At 48.3% G+C, this 16669-nt stretch overlaps 9 protein-coding genes across 9 annotated transcripts; 5 read left to right on the top strand and 4 right to left on the bottom strand.

Moving 5' to 3' along the window:
• Window positions 1-514: 514 nt before the first annotated feature.
• Window positions 515-1796, top strand: N7496_006762 (uncharacterized protein; the record flags this gene model as incomplete). Its single annotated transcript, XM_056699691.1, has 6 exons — window positions 515-694; window positions 720-786; window positions 845-912; window positions 980-1353; window positions 1409-1479; window positions 1534-1796. The coding sequence occupies 6 exons, from the start codon at window positions 515-517 to the stop codon at window positions 1794-1796; spliced, it is 1023 nt and encodes a 340-aa protein (XP_056555104.1).
• A 549-nt stretch (window positions 1797-2345) lies between these two features.
• On the top strand, window positions 2346-3140 carry N7496_006761 (Large-conductance mechanosensitive channel; the record flags this gene model as incomplete). Its single annotated transcript, XM_056699690.1, has 4 exons — window positions 2346-2482; window positions 2553-2753; window positions 2841-2985; window positions 3042-3140. 4 exons carry the CDS (start codon window positions 2346-2348, stop codon window positions 3138-3140), a joined length of 582 nt encoding a protein of 193 aa, XP_056555103.1.
• A 195-nt stretch (window positions 3141-3335) lies between these two features.
• On the bottom strand, window positions 3336-4634 carry N7496_006760 (alpha-hydroxy acid oxidase; the record flags this gene model as incomplete). Its single annotated transcript, XM_056699689.1, has 3 exons — window positions 3336-4042; window positions 4105-4430; window positions 4537-4634. The coding sequence occupies 3 exons, from the start codon at window positions 4632-4634 to the stop codon at window positions 3336-3338; spliced, it is 1131 nt and encodes a 376-aa protein (XP_056555102.1).
• A 686-nt stretch (window positions 4635-5320) lies between these two features.
• On the top strand, window positions 5321-5807 carry N7496_006759 (Dabb family protein; the record flags this gene model as incomplete). Its single annotated transcript, XM_056699688.1, has 3 exons — window positions 5321-5386; window positions 5452-5562; window positions 5643-5807. 3 exons carry the CDS (start codon window positions 5321-5323, stop codon window positions 5805-5807), a joined length of 342 nt encoding a protein of 113 aa, XP_056555101.1.
• Window positions 5808-6046: 239 nt separating this feature from the next.
• Window positions 6047-6988, bottom strand: N7496_006758 (SDR family NAD(P)-dependent oxidoreductase; the record flags this gene model as incomplete). The annotated part of the gene is made up of 2 exons (XM_056699687.1): window positions 6047-6902; window positions 6978-6988. 2 exons carry the CDS (start codon window positions 6986-6988, stop codon window positions 6047-6049), a joined length of 867 nt encoding a protein of 288 aa, XP_056555100.1.
• Window positions 6989-7735: 747 nt separating this feature from the next.
• On the top strand, window positions 7736-9342 carry N7496_006757 (uncharacterized protein; the record flags this gene model as incomplete). The annotated part of the gene is made up of 6 exons (XM_056699686.1): window positions 7736-7888; window positions 7937-8064; window positions 8128-8278; window positions 8342-8388; window positions 8574-9000; window positions 9058-9342. 6 exons carry the CDS (start codon window positions 7736-7738, stop codon window positions 9340-9342), a joined length of 1191 nt encoding a protein of 396 aa, XP_056555099.1.
• Window positions 9343-9736: 394 nt separating this feature from the next.
• N7496_006756 (sugar phosphate/phosphate translocator) lies at window positions 9737-11294 on the bottom strand (the record flags this gene model as incomplete). Its single annotated transcript, XM_056699685.1, has 7 exons — window positions 9737-10060; window positions 10116-10523; window positions 10587-10686; window positions 10763-10880; window positions 10969-10974; window positions 11048-11115; window positions 11194-11294. The coding sequence occupies 7 exons, from the start codon at window positions 11292-11294 to the stop codon at window positions 9737-9739; spliced, it is 1125 nt and encodes a 374-aa protein (XP_056555098.1).
• A 1764-nt stretch (window positions 11295-13058) lies between these two features.
• On the top strand, window positions 13059-14404 carry N7496_006755 (isopenicillin N synthase family dioxygenase; the record flags this gene model as incomplete). The annotated part of the gene is made up of 6 exons (XM_056699684.1): window positions 13059-13214; window positions 13295-13402; window positions 13463-13882; window positions 13940-14076; window positions 14126-14297; window positions 14357-14404. 6 exons carry the CDS (start codon window positions 13059-13061, stop codon window positions 14402-14404), a joined length of 1041 nt encoding a protein of 346 aa, XP_056555097.1.
• A 186-nt stretch (window positions 14405-14590) lies between these two features.
• Window positions 14591-16232, bottom strand: N7496_006754 (class I SAM-dependent methyltransferase; the record flags this gene model as incomplete). The annotated part of the gene is made up of 11 exons (XM_056699683.1): window positions 14591-14687; window positions 14746-15174; window positions 15245-15431; window positions 15503-15528; window positions 15577-15617; window positions 15675-15750; window positions 15819-15860; window positions 15911-15940; window positions 15991-16047; window positions 16100-16152; window positions 16203-16232. 11 exons carry the CDS (start codon window positions 16230-16232, stop codon window positions 14591-14593), a joined length of 1068 nt encoding a protein of 355 aa, XP_056555096.1.
• Between the last annotated feature and the right edge of the window lie 437 nt (window positions 16233-16669).

The following is a 16669-nucleotide window of genomic DNA, read 5'->3' as shown; positions in this document are numbered from 1 at the left end:
TACTATTGACGATTATTTTGTCAGATAAGGCCGTTTACATGAGACTGTGGAGTTCCGGGAAGGCGATTGAATATTCCCCAGAACTCTATGTGCTCTCACTTACCCCGATCGGGGTAATTAATTTGCCTGTCGACTGATGCTGAAGGGCCAGATGTGCGGAGTGATCTAGGGCTTAGATCATCGTGTGCATGTAAGGGTGCGACAGGTCTATTTACTCTCCCACTTAGAGTGGCGCTGGGTCGCCTAGTAACCACAAGACAAGACAGTCGAGAGACTTGAGAAATCAATCGAGTGACTCGCGGGGCAAAATTAACCTTGAGACCTGTCTATCCTAGCTACCTATTATCATAGCTTTATTGCCTCGTTGGTGGCTGGTAGCCATGCTACACATATATTGAGGTCGTGGATCCCACTGCCATGTCATGTCTTGGTTTTCCTCGCCAGGCTCTCATCAAAACCTCACATCCAAATCCTTCGCATTGGATTGAATACTTCTACTGGTATACACTCAAGAATGTCGACAACCTCCCAGGATGCAACTGGCGTCGACCACGATAACCTACGGCACGTTGTCATCACGTCTACGTGTTTCGCCTTCATCCTGTCTACTACGGCGGTCGGATTTCGAATTCTGTCTCGAAAGATCAATGGAACTGGTCTGTTCATAGACGACTATCTCATGCTGTCAGCCCTGGTAAGATTCAACCTTCTTCTCTAAGCTGGAACAGCAGTCTAATCATGCGTGGAAGCTTTGGGAATGGGGAATCTCAATCGCTGGTGTCGTCCGTAAGTTGACCTTCGATTGTGACATCTTGGAAGATAGCCCTTCTCTAACTTCCCACAGTTCTTTACAATGGTCTAGGAACACATATTGTTTATGTGAAGCCTGAGCAGCTCACCGTTTACTTGAAGGTAGGATGGACACCTTTGAAAGCGACATGCCTAAAGATAGCCAAACCTAACGTGGACATTATCATAGACCCTTTTCACTGGTTCAATTCTCTACACACTTTGCGTCGCCTCGATCAAACTTTCCATCTTGATGCTTTACAAACGATTGTTCCCCGTGAAACCTATGGACATCGCTGTCAAGGTTGTGTCGATGATTATCATTCTCTGGGCCGCCTGCGGTATTCTAGCGGGCTGCTTTACTTGCATTCCGACAGAAAAGCTCTGGAATCCCATGATTCCCGGTGGTTGTATGGACCTGGGCAAGTTCTACTATGGCCTGCAGATCCCCAACATTGTGACAGACGCAATCATCTTGGTCATGCCCATGCACACTGTCTGGGGATTGCCTATTTCCAAGGCGCAAAAGACTGGTCTCTCGATCATTTTTGTTTTGGGCTTCTTGTAAGCATGAGCTCTCGAGGGACACCTTTTTCACAAACTAACGAGGGATGAATAGGACTCTCATTTTCGATATCGTCCGACTGGTTTCCCTCATTGATTTGTCAAAGGCAGGAGATGACATTACTTGTACGTGGACCGAATTCTCAATCCAGATTAATGGATCTTTCTAACTGCGACTAGATACCCAAGTCAACCCTAGTGTATGGACGTGCATTGAGCCCGCCGTGGGTATTGTAGCGGCTTGCCTGTCGAACATGCGTCCGCTGTTCAAGCTCGTACACCGGAAGGTCTGGATGCGTCATGTGGGCTCGACCAAAAACACCAGCCAGCAGGAGATTGTTGGAAGCAACAGCGAGAAGCGCTGGACTCGAGACACTACTCGAGACACACCTAGCCCGACCCTCCATTCGCAGACAACGCACTCCCAAGAAAGCCCCGCTTGAAGATCAGTTGAACTAGCAAGGCTTTGACAACAAAGGTTTCGAAGTTATCCGCGATCTTCTCTTTTCTTCGAGTACCATATAACTGGTGGTGGATATATAAGATCCTCTTTACACTATCTAATTAATCTTTCATTTACCTTTTTCCCGTAACCAACAAAACACCAGCTTCATCTACTATGACGTTTTACTCTACACTGCAAAAAATTCTCTCATGTGTCGAGGTCAGACGGTAGGGATGTCGTCGATCCCGTCAGTGCCTCACCCGCCTAGACACAATCGATTCGTCCAAAACTTGGAGATAACCAGATTTTGATCTTGGTAGTTTCCGCCCACGGCCACCAGCTACAAATACCATTGGCCACGCCCCTCACGCCAAGTGACGGCCAAATCAAAGGCCCCCAGCCGTAGCCCCACTCTCCTGGCCCCTAACCACACCCACCTGACTGAGGCCGATGCGCGATGACGCGAGGTCTGCGCGTGAAAGCACCCACCTTACGGACAATAAAGAACCCTCCGATGGCCTCGGCGAGGTATCAACCGCTAAACACGATGCGAGGTCTCGATGAGAGCACCGATGTCCTGATCCGTGTCGGCCAATCTGCCGGGGAGCAGGTGCGACATGGATGGCAGGCCTTTGTCAACTTCGCAGCTCGCGACAATGTCCTCGAGGTCGCCCTCGGTTTGATGTCAGAAAAATCGACTCGTCCTCAAATACAGCGAATTTTATTTGTGACTAACCCAATATGCGAAATCTAGTATCGCCAATGCGTTCACCAAAGTGGTGACTTCGTTTGTGTCGGATATGGTACTGCCGATCGTTTCTTTGCTGCCCTTCTTGAACCGGAATATGGACCAGAAATTCGCCGTTCTGTCTCAGGGGCCCAATTATGTTGAAGGCGAGGGTTATAACACTCTCAAGCAAGCCCGGGATGACGGTGCGCTTGTTTTGGCATGGGGGTGCGTATCTCCTTTTAAGTAACCTGTCATCTTAGCTGTGGCTGGAGACGTCAAGCCCCGGGATTCTAATTCTGACCGATTGTATAGAATGTTTGTCGAGAACATACTCAATTTTGCCGGTGTCAGCTTGACTTTATTCGCGGTTGCCCACTTGTACATGTTCATCTCCCACGACAAAATCATCAAACCTACTATTCGGTGCAGATATTGTAGGAAGTTTATCAGCGTCGAGGTAAGACTTTCCTTTTGTAATGAAAGCCGCTCGTGGAATAGCTGACCGTATTCTAGGCAAAACGCTGCATGAATTGCTCGAGCTGGCAAGATGGAAGAGAAGACTTGCCTCAAGAAAGCAGCAGTAACAGCAGCAACTTCGCTGACCAAAATTGATCGAGCAAATATCCACCAGTCCCTCTACGTCTCGTTTTCTTCTTGATCATAGTCAAAGGTCCGCCAACTATTCTTGGTGTACGCGCTACTGCTCATACGCTGACTGGCTAGCTAGGATAACTTTGAAGGTAGAAAGCGTGTCACTTCACTTGAAATGTTAGCGAGTTGCGATTCTAGATACAAATATCAGTCCGTTCACAATTTACTCAAACGTCCATCTACAGACAATCTGAGCAAAGAAGAGTTGATTTCTTGCAAGTTGGAAGTTCCAGCCAATGCCATAGTGCGGGTCAGCTCCCTTTCAAGGATATTCATCACTGTTTCCACTCCCTTTTGGCCATCAAAAGCCAGCCCCCATAATGCTGGACGGCCAACAAGCACAAAGTCTGCACCAAGTGCCAATGCCTTGAAGAGGTCACTTCCACGGCGAATTCCTCCATCCAGAATCACAGGAATTCTCCCACCCACCGCCTCCACTACACCGGGTAATGCTTGTATGGTAGAAGGCACGCTATCCAATTGTCGACCACCGTGATTAGAAACAATGATAGCGTCAACACCATATTCCACTGCAAGCTGGGCATCCTCAGGTGCTAGAATACCCTTAAGAATGATTTTCATTTTTGTAGTTTCTCGCAAGAACTTGATGGTTGACTCCCAGGTCAGAGAAGCGCTGTGTGCCTTGCCCCCAATCTCCTGAAGAGCAATCTTAGCTTGCTCGGGAGTTCGCGCATCCATCAAGATACGATTCGGTGATGGCTTCCGGGTTCCTTGTATCTTGTCGGGCTCGAGGTTCTCCAATCGAATACCCTCAGGTAGGATCAGTGGAGTTTGGCGCTCATTGATGCGGTTTCCGAGAACTGGGGTGTCGACAGTAAGGACGAGGGCCTCATATCCCGCCGCTATGTTGATATCAGTGGTGAATTTCGCAAGATTTAAGTTTCATCTTCTCCACTTAGCTTACCTTCTGCGCGCTTGATCAAGGGGACGCGGTGCTCCAAGTCGGTGGTAAGATAGATTTGGAACCAGAAGGGAGCCACGGACCTGACTTCACACCGAGTCCTAACGGAAGCCACATCCTCCAGCAATGTTGTGGAGTTTGAAGAAAGAGTGAAGTTTAGACCCATTGCGGCTGCTGCACCTGCCATTCCCATTTCTCCATCTTGCCCTGCAAGTTTTTGCATGGCGCTCGGTGCAATGCCGACCGGAATTGGAAACTTCCTCTGGAAGAGTGCAACAGACGTGTCAACTTGAGAAACATCGCGTAGTATGCGAGGCAGGATCATCAAACTGGCCAAAGATGTTAGAATAGTCTTTGAAATCGATGTATTTTTCACCTTGCCTATCGAAATCACCTCGGTTTCTTTCCATCGCTGTTTGGTTATCGGCACCACACGCATAGTAGTTATAGACATTACTTGGAAGCTTCTGTCGAGCAATGGACTCGACCTGGTCAACTGTGATAGGGTCATTCTTAGGATCCTTGTCTGCCATTTCTTTTTTTGCTTGCATGATTGGGAGGTATTACAACAGCGTCATAAACAACATTTTATGTTCTGGCGACCGCCCACCAATGCCTCGGAAATAAATCCGGTCTTCACCCCGCTACTGCCATCTTTGATACAGCTAGTGCCGACAGTTGGTGTCACTTAACGATACCGCCGAACATGTCCGAAGGAAATAAAATGCAATAGAGCAGGTGTGCCTATTGACCTAAGGCAGCAGGTGGAGCGTCGGCACCTTGGTCTATATGGAACATATTTTACCATTAGCAAACGAGAACCTCGTCAATGGCCAAACCAAAAACTCAAGGTATAATTATAGAGTCGAATGTAAGAGGATAGCTTTCACACCTGCTTTGATTTCTAAAAGTCAGTTGTTAATGGCACCCTGGTCTTCGTATGGGCGATCTGTGGCGACGGCTCTTGTTCTTTAGCCAGTGCGCCCACGCCAGCAATGGGAATAAACTTCCCGTTTCGAGCGTGTCACGGCCAAAAAGGTCTTATGTCTCTTCGAATAGAATAATTCAAACAGGTACGGTCGAGATGTCGATATCACGTGGACTCGTGGGTCTGGCAATCAACCCCGCGTCAACAGGTCCCAACATCTGTTAAGAAACTGGCAACCCTCTTCTTATTGCCAATCGGTTCCTCGCCATCCCTGCTTTTCCGAAAGCCATTATGTCCATCACACACATTGTTCTGTTCCAGTTCAAATCTGGCATAGACGCTAAAGTCGTCAAGGATGTGAGATATTGGAGCGCCCTTTATTACATGGGGTTCTAAAGCTAACTATTTGCTTGCCTCTAAAGACATGCGATCGTATGATTGGCTTGAAAGAAAATTGCATTCACCCGACATCTAACAAGCCATACATCAAGGCTTCCTCGGGTGGCCTGGATAATTCGATCGAAGGGATTCAAGTGAGTTAAGCCGAGGCCCACAAATGAAATTGGTAACATTCTGCCCTTTTTGAATGATTGGACTGATCAACAATCCCAAGAATGGTATCACGCATGCTTTTGTTGTTGAATTTGCCAGCGCAGAGGACCGAGACTACTATGTCAAGGAAGACCCAACGCACAAAGCGTTTGTTAAAAGCCTCGATGGGGTGATTGAGAAGGCACAGGTTATTGATTTCACAGACGGCGTGTTTCAGCGCAGCTAGTCTCATGTATTCTCGTTCTTGACTAGCTGTTATAATTGGTGCATATCTAAACGACGATAACTTGTAGCGAATCATCAAGCTCTACAAGTATAATTGCGATCTAGAATCTGACTTTAGCCTTCACTTTGGGGCATATCGACTATAATAATATTCGAGGACCTTGGATCTCTGCTTTTCTGTTGTTTGGAATGCATTGAAACAATAGTAGCTATGGGATCATACGTGAAGGCAGATAGCTGCTAAAGCTTAGATGATCGCAGCTGAGAAGACCACCCAGTTCCCGTAGACCCTGTGAGTCCACCGTCCACTACCAAATTCTGACCCGTAATGTATCTTGATGCGCCGCTCGCGAGGAACGCCACACAATTAGCTACATCGAATGCATCTCCCATACTGCCTTGGGGCACATTATGCTCGGTGATCTTCTTGTGGATTTCGCGATCCTCTGCAGAATCGCTATTGCCTAGCATTTCCAGCAGCGGTGTGTAAACCATACCCGGCGAAATAGAGTTCACTCTGATACCCTTGCCAGCATACATAATGCCAGTTATTTTCGAAAGGTGGATGACCGCCGCCTTGGCGGATGCATAGGCCACTTGGGGCTTACCCAGGTATCGCATCCCGGCGATAGATGCGTTGTTAATAATAGAGCCAGATCCCTGCTTCTCCATAATGGGCAGTATAGCATTGCAGCTCAAGAAGGTGGTTTTCAAATTCAGACGAATCTGCGCATCCCAGGCCTGTTCTGACATAGTCCCCGGGTCTCCAGTCTTTGTTCCGCCGACGTTGTTGACAAGAATGTCGATTCGGCCGAACTTTTCCATCACTTGATTCACAATTCGCCTAATATCGGTCTGGCTCGTGGCATCGACTTGGATGGCCTCACAGATTCCCCCATCTCCTTTGACTCGAGCAGATGTTTGCTGAGCTGATTCCAAGTTCATATCGCAGGCGATGACTTTGGCACCTGACTCACTCAAGACCTTCGCGATGGCCGCCCCATTTCCCCAGAAACTGCTTTTGATATCCCCTGATTGACCTGCTCCAATGACAAGGGCAACTTGTCCCTTGAGGTCGGGGTATCTAGCAGTTTGTCTGTCCAGACAATGAGCAAGAAATGTCAGATCACAATCGGGTCGTAGATTCTAGTGACCGAGAAGTTAAACTCACCGATGGGCCATATTTCAACAGGAACAAAACGCAGCATACGTATCAACCAGGGTTCTTAGTCTGTAAAATCATAAATATTTGAACGCGGGGGCAGTACTAGGTCTTAGTAGAATTGCGGAGAACCTCACCACAACATATCCGGGAAATCTCCGGGCAAGATTCCCCTCCGGAGTCTGACTAGACTCCCCGAAAGTTATCACACACGGTGGAGCTGTCGAATCAAGGGATATTACGCAATGACTCAAATTCACCAAGGACATGCATCGTTGAAACTTCCCCGCTCGGAATCTCGCCGGTATGTCGAATCCGTGGGGCCGCAGATCAAGCCGATGTACCAACAAAGCATAGGCTTTTCAACGCCGGGTCCATCGTCAAGGCTTCTATTAGATGAATACAAGAGCCAAGTATCACAGCTCTATAATGTAGACGGAGCAGCTACCAATGCATGCCGTAGTATCATTTTGGCGAGACGACAAATACACGTCTGACATGGATACCCTCAGACTACATAGCCCAGAACTTTTCAGACAATAATCCACAACATAGCTATCCCAAGATTCTCCACTTAAATGCGCCCCTGCCCAACCATCACATCCATAGGAGCTTAGCTTGCATCTTCTCCGCAGTTTCCCCAGGATTGACAGAGTTCCGTGTGAGTCTAAGTCACAGTGACCCGGTGAGAAAGGCGATATATTAGAACCGAGGCAGGCTCCCCATCCAATTCACATCCTTCAAACATACAGGTTTGTCTCAGAGCAATGTCCAATCAGCCGACGATCTCAAAGCAGAAAGAAGTGTTCCACAATGAGAATGTTGAAGAAATCGATCCTATCGCGGAGAAGAAACTCATCCGGAAGATCGATCTTCATTTAATGTCATCAGTGTTCATTCTTTACCTTTTCTCTTGTGTGGTTGGTAAAGCCCCTTTGAACAGACTGAGATTTTACTGACATGGGCAGGACCGTTCCAATATTGGCCTAGCAAAGATTGCAGGCATGGAGGAGGATCTCGGCTTAACGTCTGATCAATACTATACGGCTGTGATAGCGTGGGTTATTGGCTATACTATTGCCGCGGTTCCATCCAAGTATGAGCTGCGAATTAAGTCCCTCTAGAAGTAAATCCTAGCTAATCTTGTTCGTCATACCAGCATGATCTTATCCCAGACTCGACCGTCACTCTTTATCCCTGTGATCACATTCGGTTGGGGTGCGGTGGCGGCGCTTTTGGGAGTTGTACAACACCAGAGTCATCTGATTGCACTACGCTTTCTGCTCGGTGTCTTTGAAGCTGGGTTCAGCGTGAGTGAGACGAAATCCAGATTTCCAATTTGTTGACTCTAATTGATATCATTTTTCACAAAGCCTGCCGTTATTTTCCTCATCTCAACTTGGTACCGAAGGAGTGAGCAGTATGTTTGATGACATTATTACCTCTGTGTTCCTGGACAATCATTTGACACACTTAGGTCCAAGCGATTCATCATTTTCCTCATAGCAGGTATATTATCCGGGGCGTTTGGCAGCGTCTGAGGTGCCATCACCTCAACTCTCGATGGAGCCCATGGCATCCGTGGCTGGTGATGGCTATTCATAGTCGAAGGCGTCACGACAGCAGGAATCAGTCTGCTCGTGCACTGGACTCTCCTGGACTACCCCCATCGCAGCCGTGGGTTGTCCCGGAAGAACTGCAACTCGCACAGCAACGGCTCCTCCAAGACGGGATGGCGGATCCAACTGGAAACGGACTAGATGGAGAAACGCCCATGCTTGTTTCGTTTGTGAAAGCGGTCCGTGACTGGCGCGCCTGGCTGCTTGTTCCAGCGTATATGTCGATTCTAGGAGCGCTGGCTATCTCCTACTTCTATTCAACCTTGATCGATGGCATGGGCTACAGTTCGACAGCGGCGCAGTATAGGACGGCCCCATTGTATTTCGTGTCGCTGGTAGTTGCGTTGCTGGTCCGCTATTTTGCCGATCATAACCTGGATAAGAGAGGTCTTTTCTTGGCGGCCAACCTCCTTGTGGGCATGATATTTTTCGCGCTCACTGCTGGAATTCAGAATTATGCGGGTCGGTAGGTCTTCCTGTGTTTCATCAACATGACAATCTGGACGGGAAATGCGCTCGGGTTATCGTTCGCCACAACGGCCCTGGCATCGGTCAATCGGGATATGCGAGCTATCATGTTGGCATTGATGAATGGGATTGCAGCTCTCGCGCAACTGTATGGGAGCGCTCTGTTCCCGGCCAAAGATGCTCCGGAATACCTTGTTGCGTTCTCTGTTTTCGCGGGCACATTTGCGGTGGGTGCTATATTGTACGGCTTGGCCGATGTGCTGTTCAAGCGATATCCATACAAGTAATGACGGCAGCAAACCCCCCAAGGCATCTCCAAAGGAAAGCCTTGGAACATTTCGAATTCTGGGACGCGAGTGTTACTTTCAGTGGTATCCATTGGTAATATCAAGGCTGTCAGGCAAGTGAAACACAATCATTAGAACAAAGACATGGCCTGAAAAGAAATTTGTGTTCGCCTTAAATCCCAAGGACATTCATCTATACCCCTCCAAATGTACATGCATGCCTCCAGCAAAGAAAACGAAGCATACCCTTCTATCAAAGACAGTTAAAAAAGTGTAGAGCCAACTTCGGTGAGACCACAGCGGCTTAAGCAAGAAACAATAGAGAAGCTATTGTGGTACGTATTCGGCAAGTTCACCTTCTTGCGAATAGCAGGAGAATTCAAACGGGCAACCATTAGTTGGTCAGACGAGCGGAAGACGGAGCTCCAGTGTACAGGACCAGCAGGACAATGGTGGCGACGACACCAACAGCAATGCCCTTGGCCTGAGCCGGGTTAGCCCGGCGGTACTCGCCGACCTGCAGGCGCACGTCGGTGGTAAGGGCCTGGAGCTTCTCGGCACCCAGCTTGTAGTAAACAAGGCCAGCCAGGGCAATAGAGTAACCGAAGAACTGCTGGGGAGTGACGGGGTCATGGAAAATCATCATCGAGGCGCAGACCAGGAGGATATCCTTGAGGATACCAGCCATGGTCAGGACGACGGCCGAAGTCTTGCCAATCTATGGGCTAGTTAGCGAGAGAATTCGTTGGAAACAAAGGGAAGACATTGCGTACCAAAAGAACAACAGAGGCGTTAAGAAGGAAAGCAACCAGCGCGTTGGCAATGAGAGTCATGATACCAAGAGAGTAAATGTCGTTCATAGTCATACGGGGGACATCGGTGAAAAGAGTAACGATGCCGTTGGTGACGGCGCAGGCGGGAGCGTAGTAGTACAGGGAGACGAGAGGGTCCATCTTGAACTCAGCGGAGCTAAGCAGGCGCTGGACCATGACGAGGCGCAGAGCCTCGAAGATGATACCACCACACTGGATCAGGAAACCAAGCATGTCGAACTTGATCTCGCCGAAGGAAGCAATGACAACACCGACGACAATGATAGCGACGTTGCCAAGGGTCTTGAAGTTGGCGGGAGCAATTCCGAAGGCCCAGGTAGCGAAGAGAGTAACGACAGCGTTGGTAGCCTATAGGATCAATTGTTGGATTGTGCTCAACAGTATGATACGGGTGAGGGATCTTGAGCTTACCTTCAACATCTGGATGAAGGAAACACTGAGGTAGAGATAGGCCAGGTTACCGCAGATAAGGGACAAGCTGAACATGATACCGATGGGGACAATAGCACGACTATTCATGTATCGCAGTGTTAGCAGCAATCTGTGCAGATCAATTGCAGGAGTGATTTGTGGTGTGAAGTACTCACGCATAAGTGCTAGGGTTCATGGGAACCTTGTGGCGGGAGTCCAGGATGGTGGTGAACTTGGCCAGACCCTGCGTCATGGCAGTAGCGAAGATCATGTGCCATGTTGTGAGGAAGAGCGCTGTTTCGGATATTAGCTGTTTAGCCTCGAGATGCGAAATGCGCAGGCGCAGATTCCATTGTATGTCGAGAAATCGGAAAGCACTTACGGAAGTCTAGAAGCAATGCAAGTTAGTAAATCGTCCACGGCTGACATTGGGGTTTAGACTGATAGGGGGAGACACTCACTGAACTTGGCAGTAGAAAGAACCCACTTGTTGAACAGAATGACGCTGGAACTCAAGGCAATCCACAGGCTGGGGACATATTAGCTATTGATTCGGAGAGAGAGCGAGGGACCCTCAAAGGGAAGGGTCTCGCTGGTGACGACGCACGCAATGTAGAAAGCCGGGTGCAGGCCGGTGCTGGGAGCGGGCGCGGGAGCAGCACCACCCTCGAGCTTGCGTTCATCCTGAGAAGAGCGACCGTTTGCCATGATTGTGTGAAAGGTGAGACCCGATCAAAAGAGTGACTATGGGTGAGTAGTGTTGGAGAGGTGGTTGAAGGGAAAAAAGTAGAACGGGGGGCAGGAGAGGAATCAACATTTAGGGGCACGAAGAAGGATCGGCGCTCGTGGGGGCGGTGACGGTAGTTGTGGCCATTTGATTGGGCGGTGAAGGGGCTGGGTCCTCTGGGTCTTTTACTCTAGACAGCGGCAGAGCTGAAAAGTACACGTCGACGCGTGGAGTCCTCCTTCCCCTGGCCCAGTTTCAGATTCTTTACTTGGCCGTGGCTCGTTTCTTGTTTCTTTGGGTTCCGCTGGCTACGCTGGGGCCCTCAAAGCCGTTGTCGAATCCCGGCTCGAGTAGTCAATCGGCTACAAAAAAGTTAATTTGCCTATCAGACCCTGAGACCCCTATTTGGTTCCATTTCCATTCATTGTAAAATTCAATCATCAAGATCACTGCCAATAAAATCTTTATCCATGATTATCGGCCATACAAGTACAGCATACTGGAGGATAGCATTGAATTAAAGCCAAAATCAATGACCATTGCTTCTAGAACCTGGCTAATTCTTCCATATCCCCCTTTTTGCCACCAGCAACAAGGGCCTTGTCAATTCCAAGCATATCTCCAACCGAAAAAAAAACATTCTCAAAGTAATAAAATGTCGATAAAGGAGGGAGAAATTATGTCGAGATTCTCCTATCCCAAAAGCTTAAACCCATCAGTGCACGCTTTTTCCCATGGTCCCATAGGCACAAAACAAGCCCCTGAACCCTACATGACAAGCCCTTGACCATGGAGTCATTAGTACCAACCTAATTCCAGGTTTGTCGATCACAACCCATGAATTGTTTGGTGCCTCTTGCTGGTGAATGAAACTCCACTATTTTGCGGTCGGGATCCTCAACCAGAAGAATCTTCTTTATCCTTGCAAGGAGACTTTGGACTTTTCAGTGCGGCCCTCCTCGCTGCTACCATGCTTATCCGCAAATTTCTTGAATTATCGAGTCATCCTATCATCCTGAGGGAAAGCCATTTAATTCTCTTCTAGGTAGGTCTGACCATACAAGATTCGGCACTGTAGAACCAACATGCATAAACGCCTTAGTGCGCATGGTGGTCGCTACTAAATATCCGCCAGATGGATTGAACCTATCAGGGTAGTCAGTCAAGTTGCGTCTATCGCGGTTGATCCCGGCACCTCCTTGGAAGTAGGGCACATACTGTACCGCCCCTTCTTTGGCACGCTTTTACGTTTACGATAAGCTATCATGTTTGAAACCAGGAAGCTTCTAGACTAGGGATCGATATGGCCGAGTCTACAACATAAGACAGTCAGCCAAGTATCAAACCTCGCTGTATGAGGCTAGGCGCACTCATAAATGGGCTATAGTCCTACAGGAAATTAATGAAACTATTTCCCTCTAACTGGAGACACAGTCGTGACAGATTTGTAGCATTGAGGGAGAGGTGAACACATTCTCACCACATGGAGACCATAGGAGACATGCTTTCCCCTGACAACATATTCCAAGTTTTAGAGCCCAACGTGTTCGGCTAACGGAGGCGTTAACTAATGCTCAGACTGGAAGGAGTAAACGATGCGGAGATATGAGGGGTACGCCGCCGGAAGATAAGATAGGTTCTTCAATTCTTCCTCGGCCGAGCAACTACGACCACAAATCCCCCCCCTCGATAGACAATTCATTCACCACGAACTTTTTCGACTCCTGACGCAGCCAAGAAACATCATGAGCCAACAGGCTGATTCTTCGCAGCTTGCGAACTGTGACCATATTCCTGTTATCGATCTATCGAACATAGACAGCGCATCTCTTGAGGAGCGTCAGAAGCTTGCTCAGACAATTTTCGATGCTTGCTCGCAGGTTGGGTTTTTCTATATCAAGGTATGAGAATATGGCGCGTCACAATATACCATTTGCAAGACATCGTCAAATTCGGGTACTAATTTGTCTCGCACATTCAGAATCACGGAATTCCAGAGGAGCTGGTGAATGGGATCCACAATGCGGCAGCACTTTTCTTCGACCTTCCCGAGGAGGAGAAGATGAAATCCTATATTGGAAATTCCCAGGTTACCATTTATCACCATTCATCTGGGTAGAGATGTATTGGCGTGCTAACCTTCCACTAGAAATTCCGCGGATACAGCCCGATAGGCGGCGAAAAGTCCACGGGCACTGAAGATGATCCTATTCCAGAGGAGGAAGCGGTGGGCGTGCTCTCAGAGGCATTTGACATCGGTTACGAAGTTGCTATGGACTCTAGCAAGCCCAAAGATGCTACCCTTCCTCCAGATCCCTATGAACTCTACGGAGACAACCAGTGGCCAGACGAGGAGACAATTGCCGGATTCTCGGAGACATACGTTCAATACTGCATTTCAGCTCTGGATCTTTGCCGCAAGATGATGAAGATATTTGCTCTTGCACTTGGGTTACCGGAAACGTACTTTGATTCTAGCATCCGGACTCCAGGAGTGACCTCAAGAATGATGCATTACCCCGCCCAGCCGGTACCAGGGGAAGTACAAGAAGGTCTTGGAGCGCACACGGTAAGCTAACGTTTAGACTTTCGTTCACGTTGAATCCTGGCTCAGTATCACATGTAGGATTGGGAATGCTTTACAATCCTTTCTCAAGGCAAAGTCCCTGGTCTAGAAATACTTAACCATAAGGGTGACTGGATTCTGGCACCTCCTATCCCAGGAACACTAGTTGTCAATATTGCGGACTGCTTGTCTACTTGGTAAGTTTCAATAGTAAAGACTGACATTCGAGTGTTCTAACTTTCAAAGGACAAACAAAACTTTCAAGTCGACCATCCACCGTGTCAACAATCTGTCGGGGGAAGAACGATATTCGATCCCTTTCTTCTTTGGCGTTGACTACGATGCTACGGTCTCCGTTTTGGAGAAATATACATCGAGCGATAATCCTCCTTGTAGATCCCCATTCAAAGCTGGTGATGTAAGTGACAAGCTTCGAGAATGCCATACTCTGTTACTAATAAAGACTGTTTCAACTAGTGGGTTCGTGAGAAGCTTTCAAGGGCATACGTGGGCTATGAAGGCTAGGTCTCGAGTGATTATTGATAATCTGGACCCAAAAAGAACTGCCTCGGCAAGGCCACTTAAATCACAGGTAGATCTCAATAAACCACACTGAAAGTAAAGTACTTCACACGGTCAATGTTATCTTGTAGAATATCAACCAACACAATTTTGGCTTCAATCTGATAGTCTGGAAGAAAAGATGCAGCTTTATGGCGATGGCTCGCTCTTGACGTTTGCTTCCTCAGTCTTCGGCGCCTTTGCCATCAATTCCTCTACAGTAGGCTTCCTCGCCCACACACGGCGACTAGTTTTGTTAGCAAATGAATTAATAGAAAAAATAGTCATGCAGAAAGAGAGCTCACCAATATCCGTAGCGATGGACGTGTGGATCCTTCAATTCCGCGCGCACTTTGGCCAGATAGATCTGCACCTCATCCGGAGTCCACGGCTCAGGGTCTCCAAACTTAGTAAGAAGCCACATTGCCCAGCCCTCGATAGCAGCGCTCCAGTGAGCATACTGGAGCTGTCCGGCCTCCTTAAGGATCTTGTCCTTGGCCCAAGGGCCTAGAGGGATCTTGAACAGATCTTCATGTGCATCCACGAAGCCGGCTTCCTCCATTGCGGCGCGCATCGTTTCCTGGGTTCTGAGTGACCGGCCACCTTTCTCGGAGCACTTCAGGAACAGGTCACCCCAACCAGCCAGAAGACTATCCGGTTTCAGGGTACCGTCGTCGCTGCGAACTCGGATATCCATCTCCGTTTGCTCGATCCAGCCACCTGGCTCCAGGGCGCTATAAAGAAAGAACATGAGAACTCGGATTTCACGTCTATGATTGCCAAGCAGTAATGGTTAATACTCACTCGTATGCCTGCTTGTACACTTGATTCCATCCCTCCTCGTCGAAGCTTCCATACATCATACGCAAATGAATAAAGTCAAATGGCTCTCTCCATGTCCACTCTCGGAGAACGTCGTCCACCTCGAAGACGCAATTGGGAGGCATCCAGGTCACAGGAGGAGGGAAAAGGTCCACTCCGCGGACAGTAGCTGTCGTGTGTTAGTCTCTTAATCTGACAATAGAGCGACCTCGTGCGACGTCGTGATCAGAATTCCCGTACCTGACGGATAGACATCCGCAACGTCACTATGCAATTATTAGAGACTTTCTTCATACCCGATTTCATTGACTTACATTGCCCAGCTTCCCTTTCCAGTTCCAATGTCAAGAATATGCTATCCCGGGAGATCAGCTATTTGCAAGTGGAGAAGGTCGAAGTATGGTAAATTTACCTTGGGCGAATCGCCTATAGGAGCACGGAAAAGAGGGTTCGGTTGGTTGTAATCCAACACAAGGAACAAGATATGGCTTATTGTGTCAATAATCTTTTGCGCTTTCCAGAGATACGAGAAGATGACACTGGGGACAAAACTCACCTGATCTCGAATGCCTCGAATTGTTGCTCATCAGAAGGGCCCCTACACATTGTTAATCAATGAGTCTTGGATATAAAGACGCCGGGACCAACCAATAATTGTCTTCTTTTGTCGCTTGATATCTATGATCCCCGTTAGTCAATGAATTAGGCCACGGCTGGAATGCGCCGACCTTCGGCCATTTTCCAAGCGCCCCTTTGCGATTGTCGATGCGATTGAGGTAGTCTCCCTAGTAATAAAGTGAGACAGCTATTCAACAGATAGACTTAGGAGATACTCACGACCGAAAATCATCCGGTTCCTGGTTACCCTTCATCGAGTAGAAGTAGGGGTCCTGAGCGGGATGTGAGAATAGCTCCGACAGGCCGTTTGTGCACCACTTACCACCGCGATATCATCTTCCTTGTCGGCCATGATTGCGACAGTTTTCTTTCGTAGGCTAAAGCTAGGAGTTTCGACGCCGACGCGATCGTGAATTTGAGGGTCTGAACGGCATGGGAGGGAAAGAAAGGCCAGGGGGGGTTGTTAGCATAAGCGTAGCGGGGCTCCGCTCAGACCATGGATGGATTTGGATCAGCCCGCCATGAAACCAAGATAAGTATCTGATCGGTATATTGAGTAGCTAATACACAAGGACGACGATATACAACAAATTATCGAGATCGCGACTAGCATTTCGCTGGTTCGGGTGATCTTCTACGGGAGAATCTTAGTTGTGCTAACAATAGATCCGAGAACCTCGCTCGCCATAACAAAGAGTTCCTCAGTCAAAAGAAATTGTTTTCTTGATGTGGTCTCACGTGATAGTCACGGGCACTAGACAATTAGATTGTTCCCTTTTGATTGCCTTT

Source organism: Penicillium cataractarum (assembly GCF_028827025.1).
Source record: "Penicillium cataractarum strain IBT 29864 chromosome Unknown utg000005l, whole genome shotgun sequence".
NCBI lineage: Eukaryota > Fungi > Ascomycota > Eurotiomycetes > Eurotiales > Aspergillaceae > Penicillium > Penicillium cataractarum.
Note: the sequence above shows the minus strand (reverse complement) of the source record. Positions and strands in the feature narration are given on the sequence as shown.